The 25,146-nt window shown below is 41.0% G+C and overlaps 2 protein-coding genes across 4 annotated transcripts; one reads left to right on the top strand and one right to left on the bottom strand.

Annotated features, from left to right (window-relative positions):
* The first annotated feature begins 14,718 nt into the window (after window positions 1-14,718).
* On the top strand, window positions 14,719-20,534 carry LOC144713163 (uncharacterized). Of its 3 annotated transcripts, none has more exons than XM_078587668.1 (9): window positions 14,719-15,175; window positions 15,261-15,325; window positions 15,420-15,484; window positions 15,859-15,945; window positions 16,023-16,153; window positions 17,430-17,535; window positions 17,738-17,991; window positions 18,538-19,008; window positions 20,259-20,534. In XM_078587668.1, the coding sequence occupies exons 1-8, from the start codon at window positions 14,741-14,743 to the stop codon at window positions 18,979-18,981; spliced, it is 1,587 nt and encodes a 528-aa protein (XP_078443794.1). In that variant the 5' UTR covers window positions 14,719-14,740; the 3' UTR covers window positions 18,982-19,008; window positions 20,259-20,534. The 3 variants fall into 3 exon arrangements, with proteins under 3 accessions (XP_078443794.1, XP_078443795.1, XP_078443793.1); XM_078587669.1 differs by having other exon boundaries at window positions 20,231-20,534; XM_078587667.1 differs by having other exon boundaries at window positions 20,194-20,534.
* Window positions 20,535-22,342: 1,808 nt separating this feature from the next.
* On the bottom strand, window positions 22,343-24,740 carry LOC144712975 (ethylene-responsive transcription factor ERF003-like). The gene is made up of 2 exons (XM_078587418.1): window positions 24,537-24,740; window positions 22,343-22,793 (listed from the first exon to the last, which is right to left on the bottom strand). The coding sequence occupies exons 1-2, from the start codon at window positions 24,614-24,616 to the stop codon at window positions 22,421-22,423; spliced, it is 453 nt and encodes a 150-aa protein (XP_078443544.1). The 5' UTR covers window positions 24,617-24,740; the 3' UTR covers window positions 22,343-22,420.
* Between the last annotated feature and the right edge of the window lie 406 nt (window positions 24,741-25,146).

Below are 25,146 nucleotides of genomic sequence, written 5' to 3'. Positions count from 1 at the left end.
AATCGAGAAATAGAAAAATAGAGAATTGGAGATAGGGAGAAATAGAAATAGGAAGATCATAAAGGGATCGAGAAATAGGAAGAGAAATAGGGATATCAGAGAGGGATGGAGAAATAGAAAGATAGAGAATTGGAGATAAGAGGAATGGGGGATAGAGAAATAGGGAGATCAGAGAGGGATCGAGAAATAGGGAGAATGAGAATTTGAGATAGGGAGATAGAAATGTAGAGAATTGGAGATAGGGTGATAGAAAGATAGAGGATTGGAGATATGGGGAATTGGGGATAAAAAAATAGGGAGATCAGAGAGGGATTGAGAAATAAGGAGAATGAGAATTGGAGATAGGGAGAAAGAGAAATAGGGAGATCACAGGGGGAATCGAGAAATAGAATGATAGAGAATTGGAGATAGGGAGATAAGAAAGGAATCGAGAAATAGAAAGATAGAGAATTGGAGATAGGGGGATAGACAAATAGGGAGATAACAGAGGGGATGAGAAACAGAAAGATAGAGAATTGGAGATAAGGGGAATGGGGGATAGAGAAAGAGGGAGATCAGAGAGGGATCGAGAAATAGGGAGAATGAGAATTTGAGATAGGGAGAAAGAGAAATAGGGATGTCAGAGAGCAATAATCGTTTCTTTACTGAAGACTGAAGTGTACGATCGGATATGTCATGGATAGGGTTCGCCCGTCCTGATATCCGTTCGATATCCGGTATCGGACAACCAATATCTGATATCCGAAAAAAAATGGGACGGTTCCGGATATCGGATATCAGGCGATATCCGTCTATCAGGGGTTAGACGGATATCGGTACCGGATATCGAAGGGGGAGGGACGAGGCGGATATCGGATGCCGAATACCATTTTTCGATATCCAGATATCGGTTTTCGATATCCGGATATCGGTTTTCGATATCCAGATACCGGTTTTCGATATCCGGATATCGAAACCCGGTATCCGGATATTTTTTTAGTCGTCTACAATCCCATATGGAAAAATTCTAATTTTTTTGGGACTTTATATTTGCCGCAGCCATCTTACAGTTGAATCTCATCATCGCCGGCTCGCCGCCCACAGATGCTACGAAATAAAAAAATAAGTTTGGCCTTTTCTCATAATGTTGTCCTATGTCGAATTTCATATGTGAAAAATGCAACAGTTATGTGGGCTTGAAGCCCTGAACAATTTGTTGGACCGAAATTAATTTAATGTAATCTAAAAAATCTAAAACTTCATAATAACGAGGGTAAAATTGCATATTGTAGAATTGTTTTTTTTAACTTACAACTAATGTTCTTACGAAATTAATATAATTTTATTTTAAGAAAATAAAATTGCGCAATATAGTTAATAAATTTAATAATAAATATGAGGGTAATAAGTGTACTAGGGTAGAGTGTAATATATTAGTGGAATGGTTATGAGAATGACTGATAAGTGACAACTAATATTTTAACGAAATTAGTACACTGTATTTTTATGAGAATAAAATTGCAGAAAATATGTAATACCTTTACTAGATAGTAGTAGTAGTTAGTAAGAGGAATAATGAATATGATGGTTTAATAATAAGGGTAGAGCGTAAGATATTAGTGGGGTGGTTATTTTAGACTCACAACAAATTTTTGAACGAATTTAATATAATGTAATTTTAAGAAAATAAAATTACATAATATATTTAACACCTTTAATAGATAAGTGAAATAGTAAGTGATGTAATACGTCGTCAGCCGGGATCGACGGCACGTATTACGTCACAGCTATGCGCTATAGATGAGTATTTAAGTTTGATGAATTATGCAATTTAAGTTTGATGAGCTATGCGCAATAGATAAAAGAACTCGATGGAGCATAAGGAGGGGTCGACTAGGGAGAACAATTCAACAAATCCTCGATAGACGAACAGGATGATAGACTCTAGATGACCCGTAAGAATCTGCGACCAATACTACGACGGAGAGTCGTTTTACGGCCCGTCGGAGTCAAACCCCAAGTCAACAATATAGTCATCAATCACAAAGAGAGTCCTACCTCTCGACAAGGGTGGTTATCCTATCCAATCTTAATAAAATAAAACCGGCAGAGGAAGACGATAGGGAGTGACGGCACTAGAGGAAGCAATAATACTGGTAAAGTGAAGGGAAATCGAGATAGAACCTGGAAATGATCCTCCCACAAGTATTGATCGAAAGAATTCCCAAACCAAAGATCAGTGATCGCGCGATGAGGTGTGTCCGAGAAGCAACACCAGAGGCACGACGGCAGGCAGAACTGAGACCGACTGGCAGGAGTTGGTCTTCGAGTTGTGCTCGTTAGTAACTCTGATATCTCCGACGGATACGTACGAGGGGAGAGGTGCTTCGGTATAACGATCCAGGAGGCGGACCGGCAGGGACGCGGGACGTCGCGCGCGCTGAGGGCGGTAGATAGCGCACGACGGCACCGTGGATCGATCGAGATCGGCGGCACGAGACCACCCGGTAGAGATCACGGCCATGCGGACACAGGCGTGCTGTGGGCGGCAGATCTCACGCGACGCGCCACAGGATGAGCACGTCGACAGCAACAAGCTCCCCGAGGGAAGCCAAGATCATGCGGCGCCGGGCGCGTCGAGGACGAAGAAGTTCCTGCGGTGTGTGGTTGGCAGGGACGAACTTGATGCACAAGAGGGCAGGCCGATCGAGGACGTACAATCAACAACCAAGGTGCTGCACACGACGGACTCCGTGCCGGCGCAGCCGGACAAGACGATCGGGCGTCGGCGTCGGTGAGAGAGAGGCGCAACCGGGCGGCGGGTGGAGGACTCCCGCGGATGAGCGATCGGGGAGCAAACGGGAGAGCGGTGACGACCATTTTCGGCGGCGATCCACACCAGATCTAGATCTGGTGACGGGAGATTGACGGGCGCTTGGTGTAACGAGACCTCTCGAAAGGAAAAATGCACTAATTCTCTCAAAGGAAAAACCAGCGAAAACAAAACATGATAGTGGTTTCTTTCTTCAAAAACTCTATCTCTCCCTTCGGCATACCTTCCCCTTATATAGGGAGGAAGGGTGCCAAGAGACCGACCTTAGAGGAGGAAACCGTCGCGAGACGTGGTCCTCCTCTTTACAAGTATTTCAAAAGCGGAAATGGAAATATGGACGAGGCCCAAAATGACGGCCCAATCCAATTGTCCTGAAAATTACAAGTAAAATAACAAAGAAAACTTACGAAAGATCGTGACTAGTACTTGAATCCTGGGTCGCGTACGTCGGCACGAGTGGCTCGAAGTGGTGGGGCTCGTCTAGTGTCGGTGTCGGCACGATGGTCCCCCATCAGTTAGTAAGAGGAATAATAAATATGAGGGTTTAATAATAAGGGTAGAGCATAAGATATTAGTGGGATGGTTATTTCAGACTTACAACAATTTTTTGTACGAATATAATATAATGTAATTTGAAGAAAATAAAGTTACTTAATATATTGAACACCTTTAATAGGTAAGTGAAATAGCTAGAAAGAGGAATAGCAAAACTGACGATTTAATAATAAGGGTAGAGAGTAAGATATTAGTGGAATGGTTATTTTAGAATTACAAATAATTTTTTAACGAAGTTAATATAACTTATTTTTAAGAAAATAAATTTACATAATATATTGAACACCTTAAATAGATAAGTGAAACAGTTAGTAAGAGGAATAAGAAAACTGACGATTTAATAATATTAATGGAATGGTAATTATAGTGAAACCATAGTGATCACTGACCAGACGTAAAATAACAATTTGTAAGATATTAGTGGAATGGTGATTTTAGACTTACAAATAATTTTTGGACGAATTTAATATAATGTAATTTTAAGAAAATAAAATTACATAATATATTGAACAACTTTAATAGATAAATGAAACAGTTGGTAAGAGGAATAATAAAACTGACGAATTAATAATAAGGGTAGAGTATAAGATATTGGTAGAATGGTATTTTAGACTTACAAATCATTTTTGACCGAAGTTAATATAACATAATTTTAAGAAAATAAATTTACATAATATATTGAACATCTTTAATAGATAAGTGAAACAGTTAGTAAGAGGAATAGTAAAACTGCTTGTTTAATAATAAGGGTAGAGTGTAAGATACTAGTGGAATTTTTAATCTGAGTCTTTATAGTAATGTAAGGTTTGAATAGAATTAAAAATATATGAGAGGATGAAATGCATACCATGGCAAATGTATAGGAGAATAAAGGTGCATGATATAATTTATATTTGCTATATGTACTCGAAATAGTTAGTAATAGAAGTAATAGAGGAGTAAGTAAACTTCTTGGCATGATATTTAATTATAGGGATTAATTTTTTGGATTGATACTAAGATTATTTATTGGATAGTTGGAGGAATATAGTAATGACGGATATAAATAAATAACGCGAATTGAAAGGGTCTATTTAATTTGATATAAATTTTTATATCTTACTTTCATTTGATTCTTCGTATTAATTTAGGGATATTCAAAGGAAATTTTTTAAAATGTATCCAAATTAAGGGATATTCAAAAGAATATATACACGGCATTAACTCGACATTTGTAGCAAAATTCACTAACTACATATGACTGTGGCTCTGTCAAAAACACGTAATTCCGTAGAAATCTCCCAACGGCTCTGTCAGAGATTTGTGCTTACTTGATCATCACCTGCGTTGCAGAAGATAAGAAATAAGTAACGATCATTACGTAAAAATAATAAAATGTAGTTCATTTATGTGATGTGTTCCACGAGCACTTGCGACCACACCATCTTCTTTGTCGTCAGCATCCAGATCTAGGTCAACGTCATTGTACCACCGTTTGTTGTCCGCGCGGAGCCAACACTTCATAGTGATTACTGTTTCGATGCTTATTGGCGGCAGATGTAATCGCTTGTGCGTGACAATAGCATTGCCAACCGAGAACATGCGCTCGACAGGGGCGCTCGTCGCACATACAGATAATAGGTCCCTCGCAACGGCTGCAAGTAAGGGGAAAAACTTCACCCTCGTGCTGGCCCACCAAGATAGTGGAGTGAACACACCCTCATTAGGCACAATCTCCGCACGAGATTGGTTGAATTCGTCCCACGCCAACCTCGTTATCGCAGGTGCCGGTTGCAAGTGCTGCATAGTGCTCTTAAGCCAAGCATCCAACTCTTTACCTCTTGGCTGCCCCTCCTCAGCAGCCCCTCTCGGTCCACGGCTCGACGAGTCACCTGGTAACAACGACCGTATGTATGCGATGGTTGCTTCTCGGATGCCTGGGCAGAGCATTGACCCTTTGTGGAATGGATCCATCAATGCCGCGGTAGTGATCGCCTCATTCACCCACAATATCTCAGCATACTATGCAAGCTTGTAATGCATCGCATTACATGCTTGCGCCATGTTCGAACGATCTCCTTCGTGCAACCGTCGTATGGATGTGATAAATGTGCCATCTTCGATCTGCTGGACCATTTCCTCCATGTGAACCTTAAGGCCGTCTATGAGATACAGGACATCGCAAATCGCCGGCGTCACTGTCTTGCAAACATGATCAGTTGATACGGCGAAATGGCCAAGGATGCAGCAGAACTCTTTTACCAACTCCCACTCGTCCTTCGACAACTTCGGCGACGTCGCCTTCTGGCCATAAGCCTTCGACACTTCGTCAATTACATCACGCTTCTTCACGGCGGCCGCCAACATAGTATACGTGTTGTTCCATCGGGTTGGACAGTCTAATACGACCATGTTGGAGTCCTTGACTTCGGGGTCATCTTCACATGCCTTTGTATAAAGTTCTCTCTGTTGCGTAGAGCTCCGAATACTCTGCACTAGTGTGCACACCTTTACAACTACATCACCCAAACATAACGGCTTGCGTGGTCCCTCGTTGTCATCAGATGCCGAGAATATATCACCGTGTTCGTTGTCCTGGTCGCCATCGTAGTGCTCTACTGTCCTTGTCACGTCGACTTCTTCGGGTTCCACAGCTTGGGCTGAAGGAGTACCGAAGCTTTTTATTGCCACTTGCACAACAATGTTCAGAATGTGTGCCACACATGGGACGTGCCTCCTAGCACTAAACGCCGGTTAAGGCTCTTCATCTTTCTCGCCATCAATGCCAACATCCTCTTATTCACCGTGGCATTGTCAGTATTCACGGCGTAGACCTGCATAATTACGTTCCACATTTAAAGGCACAAGTTCAACTAATAAAATGAGATAGACGCTGAGTGCTGACCTTCGTCCGCAGACAGAATTCTTCTAGTGCTTGAAGAACAATGGACGCCATGTTCTCCCCATCGTGCTTGCCGACGATTTCTCGGATGGCAAGTACCCGCTCTCTGTACGCCCATGTGTCGTCCACCCAATGGACAGTGATGCCTAGCAATCCAGTTCCGTTCCCCGCAGTCCATACATCTACGGTGAGTGACACTTGGGCCACATTCTCCCAGAGCTTCCTCACATCATGTTTCATTCGGCCGTGCATTTGGATGGTCCACTTCTTTATGACCTTCGCACTTGGAGGATCCAAGTAAATAAGCGTCGTGTAACGCCACATATCCTTGAAGGCAACATTGTCAAGAATGCTCTAGGGTGAATCAATCAGGCATACGAATCGTGCAATGAAATTCTTTGTCTCATCTGGAGGGCGCCCTCTAGTTGGCCCCCGTCGGCTAGGCTAATACATTTTAGTCAGTGATGCCGTTGTATTGACTTTTAGCTTACCAAATTATGACTTCAGAAACATGAACCCACCCGGAGGCAATGACCCAACCCAAGAAAGATCTGGGTCAAGACTTGTAGGCCCTTAACATACGAACGCGGGAACTTCTCGTGCCGTACAGATTCAACCTCGTTCGAATCGTTCAGTCATCATTGACTACTTCAAACAGATGGAAGATGGATACTATGCATGCTTACTGTGCCGGGAGTTAAATTAAATGGCGGAAGAAGAAGACAAATGAAATGAGAAAGAATAAAAATGAACAAAGAACTGGAGAATTTATAGTCGTAAAATAAAAACTGATAGGGACAGTAAAAAGGGATGAATGAGAAAAAGGAAGAGAAGAAATAGGAGGAAAAAAAATGGCTGAAGAAGAAAAGAAGAAAACTAAAATGGAAAGAATAAGGAAATTAAAAGAAGAGGAGAAGAAATTAAATGGCAGAAGAAAAAAATAAGAAGAAGATAAATGAAACAAAGAAGAAGAAAAATGAACAAAGAACTGAAGAATTTATAGCCGTACAAGATAAAATGATAGGGACAGAAAAAAGGAATGGATGTGAGAAGAAAATAAATAAGAAGAAAAGAAGGAAGAAAAATGTAAGAAAAAAGAAGAGGAAGAAAATAAAGTGACATGAAGGATAGAATTAACAGGCATAAGAGATGAAACAAGAAGAAGAAGAATACAGAGAAGAAGAGAAGAAAAGGGTAGAGGAAGAAATTAAAGAAGAAGAAGAAGAGAAAAACGAGGAAGAGAAAAAAGAAGAGAATAAAAAGGGTGAATAAGAAAATAAAGAAGAAGAAGAGAAAAAAAGCAAGAAAACAAGGAATAGAGAGAAGAACTAGAGGAAGAGGAAGAAAATAAAATGGCGAAGAAGAAATGAAGAAGAAGAAGAAAAATCAAATGAAAAGAAGAAGGAAAATAGAAGAAGAGAAGAAAATAAAATGGCAGAAGAAGAAAAAGAAAAGATGATGATAAATGAAACAAAAAAAGAAGAAAAATGAACGAAGAACCGAATAATGTATAGCCGTACAAGCAAAAATGATAGGGACAAAAAAGAAGGAATGAATGAGAGAAGAAAAAAAGAAAAAAAAAGGAAGAAGATAAAGTAGACAAGAAGGATAAAATCAATAGGCATAAGAGAAGAAACAAGAAGTAGATGAATAGAGAGAAGAAGAAGAGGAGAAAAAAGAAGAGAAGAAAAGGGTAGAGGCAGAAATTAAAGAAGAAAAGAATAACGAGGAAGAGAAAAAAGAAGAAAAAAAGGGTAGAGGAACAAAATAAAGATGAAGACGAAGATGAGAAAAAAGAGCAAGACAGAAAATTGAGAGAAAGAATTATAGAATAAATCGGAGAGGAGGTGAGAATGAGAGAAGAAAGGAAGAGTTAGAGATTAGAAGATAAAAAGAAACAGAGATTGAGATGGAATGAGAGAAGAGGAGGAGAGTTAGAGAAAGAATTCAAGTGAAATGGAATATGAGAGGGGAGGGTGACAGAGTGAGTGAGAGGGTGAACGAGAGAAAAAAGGAGAGAAAGAAGGAGAGAGTAAGAGAATAAGGAAAGAAAAGGAAGATTTTGAACTAAAAACATAAAAAGAATCATAGAGTGAGTTAGAATTAAAGGAGAATGGGAGAACTAAAAAAAGACATCCACTGGAATGAAATGAGAGAAAGGGAGACTAGGAAAGTGACGGAGTGAGAGAGAGGGTGAACGAGGTAAAAAAGAAAAGGAATTAGAGAAACAATCAGAGAGTAGGAGAGACTGAGAGAGACTCAGAATTAGAGATAAAAATATAAAAGGAACCGGAGAGTGAGATAATTGCTGGAGAGAAAGAATTCCATTGGAATGGAATGAGAGAAAGAGAGAGTGACAGAGTGAGAGAGAGAGGGTGAACGAGTAAAAAATGAGAGACAGAATTAGGGAGTAAGAGAGAATGAGAGAAGACATGGACAGTTAGAGATAAAAATATGGAAAGAATCAGAGAGTGAGATAGAATCAGGGGAGAGAGGAAGAAATAGAGAAAGAATTCCACTTGAACAGAATGAGAGACAAGGTGAGTGACAGAGTGAGAGAGAGGGTGGAAGAGAGAAAATTGAGAGAAATAATTAGGGAGTAAGAGAGAATGAGAGAAGGGAGGGAGACTTATAGAGATAGAAATATAAAGAGGAACAGAGAATGAGATAGAATGAGAGAATAAAGGGAGAATTAGAGAAAGAATTACACTGGAATTGGATGAGAGAAATGGAGAGTCACAGAGTGAGAGGAAGGGCGAAAGAAAGAAAATTGAGAGAAAGAATTAAAGAATGAATCAGAGAGTAGGAGAGAATGAGAGAAGAAAGGAAGAGTTAGAGATTAGAAGGTAAAAAGAAACAGAGATTGAGATGGAATGAGAGAATGAGAGTTAGAGAAAGAATTCAAGTGAAATGGAATATGAGAGGGGAGGGTGACAGAGTGAGTGAGAGGGTGAACGAGAGAAAAAAGGAGAGAAAGGAGAGAGTAAGAGAGAATAAGGAAAGAAAAGGAAGAGTTTGAACTAAAAACATAAAAAGAATCATAGAGTGAGTTAGAATTAAAGGAGAAGGGGAGAACTAAAAAAGGATATCCACTGAAATGAAATGAGAGAAAGGGAGACTAGGAAAGTGACGGAGTGAGAGAGAGGGTGAACAAGATAAAAAAGAAAAGGATTTAGAGAAAAAATCAGAGAGTAGGAGAGACTAAGAGAGACTCAGAATTAGAGATAAAAAGATAAAAGGAACCGGAGAGTGAGATAATTGCTGGAGAGAGGGAGATTTAGAGAAACACTGAGAAAAATAAAGAGAGAGGGTGAACGAGATAACACTGAGAAAAATAAAGAATGAGGGATAGAGGGATAATTAGATTGTAACATCGACTGAGGGAAGGAAAGGGAGAATTATCTGGTAAGTGAGAAATGAGAATGATCGAGAGAGAAGAGAGGGGCAAGGGAGAATTGGAAACTAGAGACCGGAGAGTGAAGAAAGGAGAGTGGAGAGTACGAGAGAATCAGAAGAGAGAGGGAGACTTAGAAGATCAACGCTCAACACTCAACAATGAAGAAGAATCAGAGAGATTGGTATACATTTGCCATGGTATACATTCAATAGCAAGAGCGGAGACAGAAAAATCAAAAGCAATAAAAGCGACATCTGAGAGACAAGAAAAGCAAGAAAATCACAAGATAGAATTAAAAATCAGAGAGATAAGAAGACATACCTATGTATCCGCTGCCGTCAGTCGCCATCGCCCGCCTCCACAGTCTTCCGCCGTCCACCTTCATCCAAGCTCTGAGCCTCTGAACGAATGATCGTGTATTTTCGATTCAAAAATTTTGAATCAAAATTACACAGTCAACCTAACGAAAATTACGAAATAGGTTAGATCCGATGTGGATATTGGTTTTCGATATCCACATCCGATATCCAATACCAGCATCTGTCCCCTTGAGACGGAGACGGATGCCGAATCGGGACGGATATCGGTATCGGATATCGACATTGTTGCAGCCGATATCCGATACCGATATTCGGTATCGAGATATCAAAAAAACCGGATACCGGAAATTGCCTTTCCGGTATCCGGTACAGCATCCATCCCGATACAGGCATCTGGTACCGGTATCGGGACGGGTGAACACTAGTCATGGAATAAGATCAACATGAAGGAAGAAGATCGGATATAGCATAGAAAAGCAAAAAAAATTGCACAACTCACAGTGAGAGAGCGAAGAAGAAGATCCACATGAAAGGAAAAATTCCATAGTACTTCTCCTTCATGAATTGCAACTTGCCAGAGAAGATCAACATGATCTTCGACATTCGAAGTTCTGACTTCGAGTTGGACTTCAACGGGCTTCTGACTTCGAGTTCTGACTTCTACTTCGACTTCGACAATCGAAGTTCGACATAAGGGGACTTCAACACAGAGAAGTAGAAGTTAGATTATTATGTTTATTAACATAGTAAAATAAATAACATTATTTCTGTCACCGGTGATGGTGATGGCATCACGGTGATGGTGACGGTGACGTGATGGAACGAGGAGCAAGGGACGCGTGACGGGTGTGTGATGGAATTTTTCAGAATCCTCAGACGTGTGACGAGATGGTGTGATGAACATTTTGTCACGTCACCATTCGTCACGCATCGTCACCCTTCTCGTCACGTATGGGGCGTCACGTCCTGGACGTGTCGTTCCCTAGATAAGGGTGTGCATGACTTTGTGGCATCTGCAATGGAACAATGTCTGATGAGTAAATTCATATGCATTACAGTGGCAATGGATGTAGCAAAAATATAGGAAAAAATAAGGAGCGATTGTTAGAATACAGTTATAGTAATTAAATTGATTATGCGTTTTGTACATCAAAAAGCTTTTTTTGTACAAGCTCTTTGAGAAAATATTATATATAATAATATAAGGGAAAAAAGTTGAGAAAATAAGGGTGGCTAAGTAATGAACAGAATATGAGGCTGAATTTGAGGCTTGAATGGCCCTTTTGCTGAGGTGTTTATGGAGGGGCGCTGACATCATGGGAATATGCTCCCCCAATTCTCCCATGTTTCAGATAAAAAGACAGGTTGTGCCCCACAATCAGATAGTGGGTTGATCAATAGTCCAACCAATTCTCCAACAATGGACTTTGCATGACTACGCCTAATTTTCCTTGATGAATCAATCAGTTATTACTGGGTTTGGATGAAGGCATCTCAAGACACTTTCATAAACCCATGAGACTTATGATGGTGGTAAGTTTGTGTTCATAACTATTTGATCTTGTTTTAATATATCTAATCGTTTATGTTTGCTTTCCTGATAAGCTTAATCAAATAGTTGCATCGTAACGTTAACATGAATGTGAAATAATGTGGTATGATACCAACATATAGTGGAAACGAAGGATAAAGAAGTTATACACTATATTTAAGTTACATAGTGACGGGAACCATCTAGCTCCGAAGACCCGGTCTGAACCAACTCAAGGAGCTAGGGTGGAGGTGAAAGACCCGGCCTTCAGGTATTCGGCCTACTCAACAGGTCCCCAAAGGTTGACACTATCTTCTTTCGTGCTTTTATGGATTTTTTTTGTCTATGGGCCTTGTATTTGGGCCAATCTGTTTGCGTGTTTGTGTTCATTCGCATGTGTTTGGGCCAATGTATGGTCCAGTGGGTGGGCCTCTCCTTTAGAGGCCCATAGAACCCTTAATGTGGGCCTATCTCCCTACTTTTCTGAGGGCCATAATTAACCCCTATGTAAGGGGGGGGGGGTGTACCCTCTCGTAAGAAAAAAAGGAGAAAATAACAAAAGAAAATAGTATATGTTTTGTTTTTTTGTCAATTTTACCCTTTTTGTGTTTGGCCCTCCAGTGAAAATCCCTAATGCAGCCGCCACCGCTGAACCCACCACCATTGTTGACTTCACTACCACTACCACCATCGTCGAACACTGCCGCATTCGCCTGCATCAATGGCCACATCGACACATCAGCGCAGCTCAAGCTGCCATAGTCATTACTCGCATTGTCATGTCGATACCGAGCCGTCACCCACACCCTCGCCGAGCCACTGCGCTCGTCAAGCCGCTACTGCCAAAGATCTGCTGCTGCCTCCATCGTCATTTGCGTGGTGAGTGACGATGCCGAGCCACCGCCCACGGCACCACAAAGCCATCGTCAAATCTGGGCATTCACATCAAAGTTGTGTAAGTGGTCTTGGTCCTTAAACCTGAGACACCGAAGACATCTTGTGGATGGACACTTGTACTTTGACTATGACCTACGTGTCTCTAATCTTGAGATTCTAAATAGTCTTAGTTCACGTGCATAAAAAAGTTTACGAAGATGATTGAATGGGCAAGATGGGATTGTCAACCCTCGATATAAGAGGTGACATCTCAAGGAAGACGATGTGATGAAGTCTTTGGCCAAGGTAGTGAAATATCATAAAAGAGTTCTCCAATGATTTACAAACACATCAATACTAAGTCGAATGACCGATTAAGGTTTGACAATTGACCATACCCTACGCCATCATAGGAGCATCAAGTGGGTGAGGGACTATACATATAAGGTAAGCAATGATGAATATATTCCATGAGTGAGTAGATACACACTCCTTTGTATTTTCTAGAGCACGAGGTGTAACTTGGCACCACATGTGTTGGAGATTCAACGTATTCGATTGGGTTAAATCGATATGACATTAATTAATCAATATGATAATATTTTTAATTAATTTGGGAGTCCAATAAAGGTCATTGGGCTGCTCAATCATTAACTAGACTGATACGTGGGCTTTTTGGGAGGGTGACACACAAATGGTCTTTTGGACGTCTGAATATATACTCAAACTTTGGGGTTTTTTGTGAAAAATACCCACTTAGCATAAAAGGAGAATGCGCTAAATGAAATTTACCACTCCAGAATTGTTCAAGGGCCTTTCCCTTCTTCTCCCTTCTCCCCGTGACTCCTCTCCACTCTTGATGCGATCGGGACGGCATAACAACAGCGTAACAACATCAACGGAGATTGAACCGGGGTCGTCAACGAGAAGGAGGAGATCCGACGTGCTGAGGACCATGTGGATAGTTCTAGAGGCTGTACACATGAGCCGCTCCACGTGACTCATTCGAGGATCAAAGGAACAGATACGATCCGTGTCGGGATACTTGATTTCAATGTTTTATTGATGATGTTACAATTTTGCTAAAATCTTCCACCGTGGATCTTAGTGAAATCTTCATCCAGATCTAGGCCTCTAGAACCTAACAACTGGGAGCCTAATGGCATTCCCATACCTCTCGTGCCATGACTTAGTAGTCATCGGTGTCCTTTGATGACCTGATTGTGCTTCTCATTGAATTTTATCATCGCCTTTGCATCCACAACCCATCTCATCTCTCACGCCTAATTTAAGTTGGAATGATCGCTTGACCTCAACCCATCGTTCCACATCACATAGTTGCAAGAGTGTGGTGGACATGGAGAACACAAAATACCATTCTGATAAAAAAACCCAAGGAAATAAGAAGGGAGAGAAGTAAAATATGCAAAGAGGATGGGAAAAAGAGTACAGCTATAAAATTTTGTAAGATACACAAATGTGTTTTGTGATTATTTGTTTCATACTTTTGTATCTCTCATAATATGAAAATTTGGTCTGATATAATTGGTTAAGTCGTGGGTTAATCAGAAAACAGAAATAGATAAACTGTTAATGGAAATATTAAACTTCTAAGGAATTAGACTTTCTGTTAATTAAGAATACGAATTAAGGACCAAATTGGGATTATGATATTTGGGATTTGAATGTGGTCAGAGTCAAGGAAAGAGGGGAGATGATGAAGATGGCGTGGCCTATAATTGAAAAGTTAAATCACCATTCAAGAAGCATAAAATATAACCTCACAACTGATTGATAATAATTAGTTGAAGGAAAGAAGATAGAAACCTTACTTCACAAAATATATGTTTTTAATTATTTAATAACACAATTCTATTTCCACTTCCCAAAGTATAATAGATGTACCAAGATAAAAGGGGATGGCAAGACGATACATAATTCTCATATCACCATTCATTTTGATGCTACGGTTATAACTAAATCTTTCACAACACTACCCAGTCTAATTAGGTTTTACCTTTGTATTTAAACTAGCAATGTCATGCTGGAGCCAAATAAAACTTTTAAAACATGCGGGGGTACCCACTTAATGAACATAGGTAGAAGCTTCACAATGCAAACTTCACAGTGCTAGACATATCCAGTTCAAAAATTCAAACTTCACAATGCAGCAACCACGCAACCACCCAACACCCCCGATGAGACCATCCCTATTTAGAATTATAGTGTGCTTATCCATTTCTATTCAGGAATTACTGAAAGCTGGAAGAATAAGATATGTCTAAAACACAATCTTTATAATTACATGTGCATTTATATGTATATGAACACGCAGATGATGACCAAGAAGAAACCAACCAATCCTATCATGGCCTGCTTCCCAACGGCAGTACTCTTTAATCTCAAAAGCAGCGCCTTCTCCCTTCCCCACAGCTTCAAACCAAGGAAGCTCCACTTCTCCGAAAGCTCTATTCTTTCTCACCAAGCTCGCCAAATTCAACAGCCAAGGTGCCTACCACCCACAATTGTGACATGGGTTCGAAGGAACAATGGAGAAAACGAGGACCCAGATGCCAAAATCTTGCCTTTGAGCCCTGTTCTTCAGTTTGCAGGATCGATTTCTGCTGTTATTGCCGCTGCTTTGATCTTCTCTGGAGCGGGCACAGCTTTCGCCTTCTTCCCAGTCTATCCATGCGAAGATGTTGATGGGTATTACGCTGGAATTGAAGGGCTGAACGGCGCTGCGCTTGAGGAACGGCTGAGCGCCGTCGTTTCTCCACATCGTGCCTTGGCTTATAAAGAGGTGCTACGAAAGCTAGATTTTGATTATACCCATTGTTGAATTTGAGATTTCTTGCAAAGTTTTTTGCTGAGACTTGGATGATTAGGTCTGGGATGCTCTCAAAATTCTAGATGCAGCCGATCCGGAAGCGCCGGAGAGCTCTTCAGACGTGTGTGTGATGATTTTGAATGATTATTGGCGTTTGAAGATGTGTTTAATTCTCGGTGATCGTGTTTTGAGTGGCTTCTACTTTCGTGAATTGCAGAATTGAGATTTACTCCTTGAGATCTGTACCGAAAGCTCTAGCAGGGAAACCTGAAGGATGGAATAGTAAGTTTACTCTGTGTCTGTATTTGAAACGGTGATTTCGCTTCCTAGTTGTTTTCGATTCAAGTATTTGATTTGGTCTCTTCTCTCAGACAGTTTGCTGACACCAGATGTCAGATTGCTTCATGTTTACCTTAATAGATTATTGATAAGCGAGAAGGAGGGAGAGGTTAGGATAGAGAGAGACAGTATTGACCAAAATATGATGAAAGTTTTCCGAGGACATTGCAGAGAAATCTCAGAGGTTCAAAGCTTTCATTAAAGCTCTTGAAATTTGAATCTGAAAATGAGTGGCATAATTCACTTGTTTTGGATAGTTTGAATTTTCATTTTGTTCTTCGAGAAAATTCCATGACACCATCTTTCTTTTTTTTTAGGAGAACACTTGTGGCCCAGATCATACGGTCTGGTGGACAAACCGTCCCTGACCGATCTACATAATCTTCGCCCAGCTGATGTGAATGGTATGCTATTAATTTCTTTCCTTTCCACTGCTTTTTATATTGTTTCAATAAGCTGGTTTCATCAAAACGTGTGGCAGTGAATTCTTCGAGGGGAAATAAATTCTATGGAGAGTGTCTTTCTGGAGCAAACAATTGTTTGAGACCAGCAAACAGCGAAGCTGCTCCTGATACTGAAACAGACAGCAGAAGATGGGCTCCACCATTTCAGGTGCATTCCTGTCATGCAAAATAATTTTGGGTTTCTCAGAATGTTACGTTTTCCTAAATCCATCATCATATGAAAGAAATGTAGCGTATGATGTAAACTGGAATTAATAATAGCCCCCAAAACCCTGTCAGCAGTGTTTTTATCTTTTTTTCTTGATTCTTTCATCCTCAAGGGAGGGCTACAAGTACTTGAAAATAATTTTTTTCATCATAATGATAGAAGCCTTTGCTGTCGCACTTCTGGAACCTTTTCCCTTGCAGTTTAAGTCCCGTCTTTTGGAACAACTGATCATTTTCAATCACAGTCTAGAGAAATACTTGTTGCCATGAAAAGTTTGAGCCCTTTACGTGGAAACAAATGTGCTCTGCAGATTATGTATCCTATGTACTTAGTGTTCGCTGTCTGTGATGATGATGTTGAGAGGATGATGCTGAGTTGTCATCGTCCTTGTCAAACATTTGGGTCAGGATGACAATGACAAAGTAGCCACTGTTATTGACGTTAATCCACATCTACGATGACGATGATGAAACCATCATCATCATCCTAGTGTTTCGTCATATGCATTCTGATCTAACTCTATCAACTCCATCATGCGAAGACAATAAAAAAACTAGAAAATTCATGCACTGTGTTCTTGAATTGACTCAATGTATTGCTTTCAACTTGGAGGAAGAGAATATACTCTGCTGGTATGACTCTCCATCTGAAAATATCACTCCCGCTTGCCAGCTGGCCGAATGCAGCTGATCAACTCTCTTCCCTGATCCTCCCTCTCCATCCTTATTTAAAGTTCTTTGTTTCAAACTCTTCCTTTCCCACCAAAAAACTTTCTGTTATTCCCCGTTGTCAGCACGTGTTACTGTATATTTTGACCAACTTCCCCTTCCAGTGTCCTATTTCTCATGCGATAGTCTTTCTTTTTTGTTTTCTCCTTGGTACCAAATTCAACCTCGGTATCGGAATATATTCATCCACGACTAAAATGATGGCGATGGTGGTTACAATTTTTGAAATACGATGACAAGTTTGTCCAGGGAAAGTGAAACCAACATGTGGTTGCGTCCAGTGTACCTGGAAATACATTTTGATTAGATGAGTGCCTGGATGAATACATTTTGCCTTGCTATTCTGTTTCCATGATCTTTTCTGGTCTTTTTCTTCGCTTCTGTCATTAACTTTTGCTAGCTGAATGTCTTCAGACTGAATCGGCGAATTGCATTAATTATAGGTCAATTGGATCTGGAATGTACATTAATTATACTGTTGTATTAAGGTGAGGGGTGATGTTGCGAGATCACTGATGTATATGGCTGTCTCCTATGGAATGTACCAACCGGGAGGGGGCCCACATTTGGAACTTTTGGATTCGCCAAATATCAGTGAGTCATCCTATACTGGAAACTTCTGTGGCCCTCTTTGGTGAAATATTATATGATCTCCAAGGGGATGATTTTCAAAAGAAATTATCAAAATTTTGAAAATAATTCCCATGGGAGTCAATATTGCGGCAAAATCAATATTAATTACTAGCAGGAACCCTTTTGGACAATACTGACCGACGTACATCGTAATTTCTTGTAGAGAACAGAGAAATGGGTGTACTCTCCACGTTGTTGAAGTGGAATGAACTGGACCCCCCATCAAAAGCTGAAAAACTGAGGAACGACAGGGTGTGCAGGCTGTACCAACACAACCGAAACCCTTTCATTGACCACCCTGAGTATGCAAACCTCATATGGAAGCGGACCCAGATCAGGAACTTGCCCGAATACGAGTCCTCAAAGGCATGGATAAACGAATTCCATTATGACAACAAAGGCAAGGATGAGAACGAGGTACGCACCCTTGAACACATGAATCAGGAGTACAGATGTCTTGATATTCAGTGGAAGAAACTCGACGACCATCTTTGGATTTCTAAAATTTCTGTTGACAGTGACACTGACGTTGACATTGAGGGGACGTTGACAGAAAACTGTCAAACTGTCTTTGGATTTCTAAAATTTCTGTCAACGTCATTATCTCTTCATCACCAATGTGGCAGGTCGTTGATGTTCTCCTCCACTATCAACTAGGTGTATTTTTTAGATAAAAAAAATATTTTTCAGCATAGAATGTTTCGCTTTGGGTTGATTTGTATTTATCTCTCTTCTCTCCCCCTCTCTTCCTCTATTTCTCCCTCTCTTGCTGTCTCTTGCTCACTTTCTCTCTCCCTCTCAACCATTCCCAGTTATAGTCAATGCCATGGTCAACCACTTCCAAATATCGTCAAAGTTGATGACGGAGGTTGACGATGACAGTTGACTGGACTTTGATGTCTATCAAACCCTAGAAGAAACCACTCATACACTCATTTTAATCCAGAAATCTGATCTTGGCAGTTTGTGGAAATCGTGGTGGATAAATCAACTGTCGGGAGCATGCTAATGCTTTTATTGTACAATGGTAGCACTGGAAAGACATACAAGACTTTGAGTCTGGATGATACCAAGGCCTTCACTATCACAGATTCTGGGTCAAGGTTTTTGATTTACACTGCCTATGTAGTGCTCCAGAACGGACCCAGTGATGGCATCGCACTGGTCTCATTTATGGACACAAGTCAGCCGAAAGTTTTACAATTCCTTTCCTATGAGGGCACTTTGACTGCAGCTGATGGTCTGGCGCAGGGAGTGGAATCTGTTGACGTTAATGTTCAAGAGTCAGAAACCTCTGGATCTCATGATTCATTGGGTTTTATAGAAACACTGGAAGGCGAGCTCAAGTGGGTTCAGTTCAAAGGCACAGCAACACCCGGAAAACCAAACTTAATGCAGAGATTGTAGATGAATGTCAGATATCTACCATGCCAGGTTAGATCTTTTCCGAAACCTTGAGAATGCAATACTAGGATCAAGTCGATCTCAGTACTAGTTTATTGGGATATAATCCTTCACTATGAGTTATTCAAAAAAAAAAGAATCTTCACAATGAGAACAAAATCAGAGAAGATGGGAGGAAATCTAGTCTGCGCATTATCATGTTTCCATTTCAAAACATTAATCTACCATCATTATCAAAAATAATGCTTCCTTATTGATGTCATGTTCATAATTTTTGCATTCGTTGTCACAAGATATGGAATATTGGGCTTTTTCTTTGTGGTCTTATTGCATAAAAGTTTCTTCAGACAGTTGATGCTTAAGTTTTCTCTTGCAGTAACTTCTTCTGTGAAGAAAAATAAAGTTAGAAGAGATTTTGACTCCTAGTCAAGCACAATTTAAACGAATTACTGGAAGATACCAACAAATGCGTGAAAATTTAACGAATAATGGTGTCTTTTGCTATATTTTGTTATGTCAAGTGCAATCATTCACAACCTTGCTCATCTGGGGAGCCGTTTCCAATGTTTCAGTCTGCAGATAAAAGGCGATAGTCATGCTGCGCCTCTAATCTAGTTATATTTCTTTAATAGTGGAATTATATTTTCCCAATGTTTTAGCAATTACTCTATGAGATCCAGTTAATGACAAGGGATGCTGACCTGGGTAGTCAACCCAATCCAATAAGCGTCTAATAGTGACCCATATTTAAGAGAGATTCAAGTGATAAGTGGAATAATTTCTAAACAGTGGCTGGGTGACCTCTAGTCTAAAGGGGGGAATGCGACGATGTCACTGAAAAGAACTGAAGCATAAAGAAGGAAGAAGAAAGAGACTGAAAGAATGAATTGTATTTCGAAATTTCCACTGAAACAATTACAAAGAAGAGATTTATGGGGAAGGATGAGTCGGAGGACAACCGTTACGGTTTCCTCGTTTGCCAGTTTTATTTCCTTCATTGGGTTTCTAGCCATTGTATTCTGAACGGTTTCCTGCGACCTTCTGTATTTTTGATGCAACCTTCTGTATTTTGAGGAGTAAAGCTCCTTAGTCTTCAACAGTCCTCACTTTTATTATCTTTCTAAAATTTAATAGATTTCGACACCTTTTACATAGGTAAGAAACATAGAATAGCCATTTCATTCAGATTCTTATTGCCCCTGTTTTCTCTAACAGAACCTTCCATCTGTTTTTATGGTGCAAAATACCATAGAGTATTGAGGAATTTGTAAATATAACAGAAGGGCAAAGGAGACAAGAAGCAGCACCTTGGGAAAGACTTCAATTGTGATCATCATGCAAGGAATAACAAGTCACACGAGTCATTGAAGAAAACAACAGGTGGACTGAAACAGATGATGATTTCTTAACCTGGGTTTTGTCCCTTATTCATCCATCTCTTTTTTTTCTTCTTCTTCCTGCTTTGTTTCTTTTGAAAATTCATCTACTTAACTAGCATTACGTTTATTTCAATCTCCACAATCTGCACGCCGTGCTTGGGGATATTTGTTCATTAAGCTGAGTGCTTTTTCGTAGTTATCAGGGTGAAGGGCTATGATCATTTCTCCATCATGATTCTGATCTTTACTGTAAATTTTGAGTCGTTTAATCATCTACAAACGTTCACACAAAGACATTAAGAAATTATGTAGCCTTTCCTTGGGAAAACAGCTGTACACAACATCTTAAAATGCAACCTTAATAGCTCAAAGGTGGCGGTCCTGAACCAAAACATGAAGGCGATTTTCATTCTAGACATTTGTCATACTTTCAAAGTATTTATTTAGTGAAAGTTAATTAATTTACGAATCACATGATTTAGAAATATTTTAGCTATTAATTTTTAAATATTTATTAGCACACTGGTTAATGCATATTTTTCTCTTATTTCATTGTGCACTATTCAGCAAGACAAGAATTTAACATGAACAATGGCATATCATCATTTAGTTGAGTTAAAATATTACACCAATATTAATGAAGACTAACTCATCTCTCCAAAAGAAGAACTACGATGGAAGGGATGCCATTGATGAAAAAAATAATTATATTAGTAGAAAATTTTAGTATACTTTTCAAGAGAAAAAGGAAATTAAGGAGTTAGTGACAAACAAATAGAGTAAAAGATTGCAATGGACGAAGAGGCTACGTCGGAGATCCAACTTTCTCTATAATTATGGCAGTTTAAGGAAGATGTAACCATATTAGAGTGCATGCCTGGACTTAATTAAACTCGAAAAACCGAAGATAGGAATGATATCATATTCTGTGCTCGAAATTTTTTACATGTTATGCACTGGAAATCTGATGGAAGTAGACACTTAAAACTAAGTTACAATATTAATGTATGAAGACTTTTATGATAACCTGACTTAAGAAAGAGCTCCAACCATGCATCTATCTATTTCTTCCGTTCTGGAAGATGGCATGAAAATCCGCAAATGGATATGTGACACCTACCTACCCCTCTATCTTTCTCTCTCTCTACTTCTCTCTGACTCTTTCACCTCCCTCTCTCTCTCTCTCTACTTCTCTCCAACTCTCTCACTTCCCTCTCTTTCTTCTTCTCTCTAACTCTCTGATCTCCCTCTCTCTCTACTTCTCTCTAACTCTCTGATCTCTCTCTCTCTACTTCTCTCTAACTCTCTCGCTACTTCTCTCTAACTCTCTCTCTACTTCTCTCTAACTCTCTCTCTACTTCTCTCTAACTCTCTGATCTCCCTCTCTCTCTACTTCTCTCTAACTCTCTGATCTCCCTCTCTCTCTACTTCTCTCTAACTCTCTGATCTCCCTCTCTCTCTACTTCTCTCTAACTCTCTGATCTCTCTCTCTCTACTTCTCTCTAACTCTCTGATCTCCCTCTCTCTCTACTTCTCTCTAACTCTCTCTCTACTTCTCTCTAACTCCCTCTCTACTTCTCTCTAACTCTCTGATCTCTCTCTCTCTACTTCTCTCTAACTCTCTCTCTACTTCTCTCTAACTCTCTGATCTCCCTCTCTCTCTACTTCTCTCTAACTCTCTGATCTCCCTCTCTCTCTGCTTCTCTCTAACTCTCCGATCTCCCTCTCTCTCCTTCTCTCCATCTCTCTCACCTCCCTCCCTCTCTCTACTTCTCTCCAACTCTCTCACCTCCCTCCCTCTCTCTACTTCTCTCCAACTCTCCCACCCCCCTCTCTCTCGCCTCTCTCTCTCTACTTCTTTCTAACTCTCTCCCATCTCTCTATCTCCCTGCGAATTTACGCAACACAATCTCATGAAAAGCTCTAAAATCTTTTCAACAGTTAGCCAACTTCGTAAGCATGCAACCATAACGAGCCCCCACGCAGAAACCAAGCGCTCTCTCCCTCTATCTTCCTCTCTATCTCTCTCAAACTACAGAGAGAAGGGTCTCCTCTGACCTCTACTAGGTTGAGGGAGAAACCTCAAAGTGAAAAGAAGGACCGATCTCAACGGAGCCACAGTAAAGAAGCTCCTCTATCATCTGCTGAATGCACTCTTCGTCGCCGTCGTCTGGGCAGGAGTTAACTTCTCCGCTTCCAACCGAGACGGCTCGCTCAGGCTGAGCCGCGGTGTCGAGCTTGGCGGACCCAGGCTGGGTCTGGGTCGCCGCGCCACACTTCTCCAGCTTAGCCATGAGCTCGGGCGATGGCGCGGCCGGCGAGCCGGGGGGGAAGTTGGTGCGCGCCGCCGGTCCGCACATCGCCCGAGCCGCTTCGTCGTAGGCTCGCGCCGCGTCCTCTGCCGTCTCGAACGTCCCCAGCCAAATCCTCGTCTTCCTGAACCGCAAGGCGAAGTAGCACTCTCGCCATTAAGTTTTACAGCTTTTCATGCAGTTTTAAGAGGCAAAATTGCACTCTTGATACAAGTTATATTGCTTTTAACGGAGTTTTAAGCGGCAAAGTAGCACTCTTGATACAAGTTATATAGCTTTTAATAGAGTTTTAAGGGGAAAAATAGCACTCTTGATGTAAGTTACATAGATTCTAGAGAGAGAGATAGACAGAGAGAGTGAGAGAGATAGACAGAGAGGGAGAGATAGAGAGAGGGAGAGGGAGAGGGGGAGAGATAGATAGAGAGATATGAGCAGTAGCACTCTTGACATAAGTTATATAGATTTTAGAGAGGGAGAGAGATAGACAGAGAGAGGGAGAGAGAGATAGACAGAGACACGGAGAGGGAGAAGGAGTGATAGACAGAGAGAGGGAGAGAGAGATAGATAGAGACACGGAGAGGGAGAGGGAGAGATAGACAGAGAGAGGGAGAGAGAGAGATAGATAGAGACACGGAGAGGGAGAGGGAGAGGGAGAGATAGACAGAGAGAGGGAGAGAGAGATAAACAGAGACAGGGAGAGGGAGAGGGGGAGAGAGAGAGATAGACAGAGACACGGAGATGGAGATGGAGAGATAGGTGGAGAGATGTGAGCTTTAAGAGAGGGAGACAGAGAGTTTTAAGAGGCTAAGTAGCACTCTTGATAGAAGTTATATAGCTTTTAATGGAGCTTTAAGAGGCAGAGTAGCACTCTTGATACAAGTTATATAGCTTTTAATAGAGTTTTTAAGAGGCAAAGTAGTAGCCTTCTTGCTGAAAGAAATAGCTCATAAGATAGCGTTGAGAGAACCAGTTAACACCTTGCCGATTAAAGTTACAGTGGTACACTACACCTCTTCTAAGGAGAGTTTAAGAGGAAAAGTAGAGCACTTGGTATAAGCTTTAGCTTTTAAGACGGTGATACACCACCCAGCTAGGCGCTGTCTAAAAAGGTTTTATAGAAAAAGTAGCACCCTTGCTACAAGCTATAGCTTTAATACATTGTTAAGCTATATGCCACATATTTTTTAACACATCATTAAGAGACCCGGATAACACCCTCCTGAGAGAAGTTTACTAGGAAAAGTTGCGCCCTTGCCATTAGCTATAACTTCTAGTGCAGTTGTACGCGACCCAAGAAACACCCTGAAGAGAGAAGTTTTATAGGAAAAGTAGTGCCCTTGCTATAAGCTAGAAGCTTTTAACACAGTGGTACACTACCCAATCAACACCCTGCCTAGAGAAGTTTTAGAGGAAAAGTAGCGCCCTAGCTATCAGCTATAACTTTCAACTCTAACGGACCCTTCTCCCCCCATCCCCCGGGATCAACACATATAGTGAAGGGATGCAGATTAGATGGTACTTTTGTCCCAAGATGAAAAAATCGTTGGACAAAATCCGGGATGGAAATTCATCCAGCGACTAACGGACGGGACGGTTTTTGTCCACTCGGACAAAAAAACCATCCCATCCAGAGGCCTCGGACGAAAAAACCGTCTCGTCCGCGTCCCAGCACTGATTCCGATGTCGGACTGGATGATCTTCGTCCCGTCACATCCAGCGTCCACGTCCCGGAAGATCAGGAACTATACCAGCGCCCAGCCGAGATAAGTTTAAGAATAAAAGTAGCGCCCTAGCTATCAGCTATAGCTTTTTACAGCAGTAAACAACGACCTGGCAACAAAGAAACGACGAGAAGGGAGAAGATTACAGGAGCGGATGCCGAATCTCCGAGACCCACGAGCCCCAGTGCCGCTGCCTCACTCCCCTATACCTCTGCATCCTGGGCATGGCCAGAATTCAGCAGAGAAGATGAGCTCCTGAGCATGGTGAGGAAGATGGAGTAAGGCTTGGGCACTCCGTTTTATCTTGGAGAAAAGACATGTGTCTCAGCATGGGCTGTGGTGGGTCAGTGGAAGTGTGACATCAGATGGGTCGTGTCTGGAGCGCTGAGAAGGGGAGAAAAAAACATCAGCTTTGGGCTATTTCTAGTTACCTTGGGAACCCTCATTGAAGCTGTCAGATCAGTCCTCTCCCTGTTCTTGACCCACGTCCAAAGTCCCAACGTGGAGAGCAGGCGAAAAGAGAAGGTAGTGGCCAAACATCACCATCTCCAACGTTATGTCACCCATCAATAGAGCCCAAGCAGCTCACGTGCAGGCCATTTGCCACCACGTGACTCCCTTTCTCTTCTTACTAAGAAACATTGAATGATAGTCATCACTTTAAACAATCATCTGAATAGGTTTGATTTATTGAAATAAGCCCATTTAATGCCGGTTTGGCAAAACTGATGGTATAAGATCTGGTGTTTAATGTCG

This window comes from Wolffia australiana, chromosome 15 (genome assembly GCF_029677425.1).
Source record: "Wolffia australiana isolate 7733 chromosome 15, ASM2967742v1".
In the NCBI taxonomy this organism is placed as follows: domain Eukaryota; kingdom Viridiplantae; phylum Streptophyta; class Magnoliopsida; order Alismatales; family Araceae; genus Wolffia; species Wolffia australiana.
The sequence above is the reverse complement of the archived record's forward strand: the minus strand, read 5'-3'. Positions and strand labels throughout refer to the sequence as shown.

Excerpts from the sequence above, each read along its gene's own strand:
- LOC144713163 (XM_078587668.1), top strand. The coding sequence starts at position 14,741 with ATGGCCTGCTTCCCAACGGCAGTACTCTTTAATCTCAAAAGCAGCGCC. Across the intron at positions 15,326-15,419 it reads CCGGAGAGCTCTTCAGACGT|AATTGAGATTTACTCCTTGA; the intron begins GTGTGTGATGAT and ends CGTGAATTGCAG. Across the intron at positions 16,154-17,429 it reads GATGGGCTCCACCATTTCAG|GTGAGGGGTGATGTTGCGAG; the intron begins GTGCATTCCTGT and ends TGTTGTATTAAG.
- LOC144712975 (XM_078587418.1), bottom strand. The coding sequence starts at position 24,616 with ATGCCCAGGATGCAGAGGTATAGGGGAGTGAGGCAGCGGCACTGGGGC. Across the intron at positions 22,794-24,536 it reads GAGATTCGGCATCCGCTCCT|GAAGACGAGGATTTGGCTGG; the intron begins GTAATCTTCTCC and ends CTTGCGGTTCAG.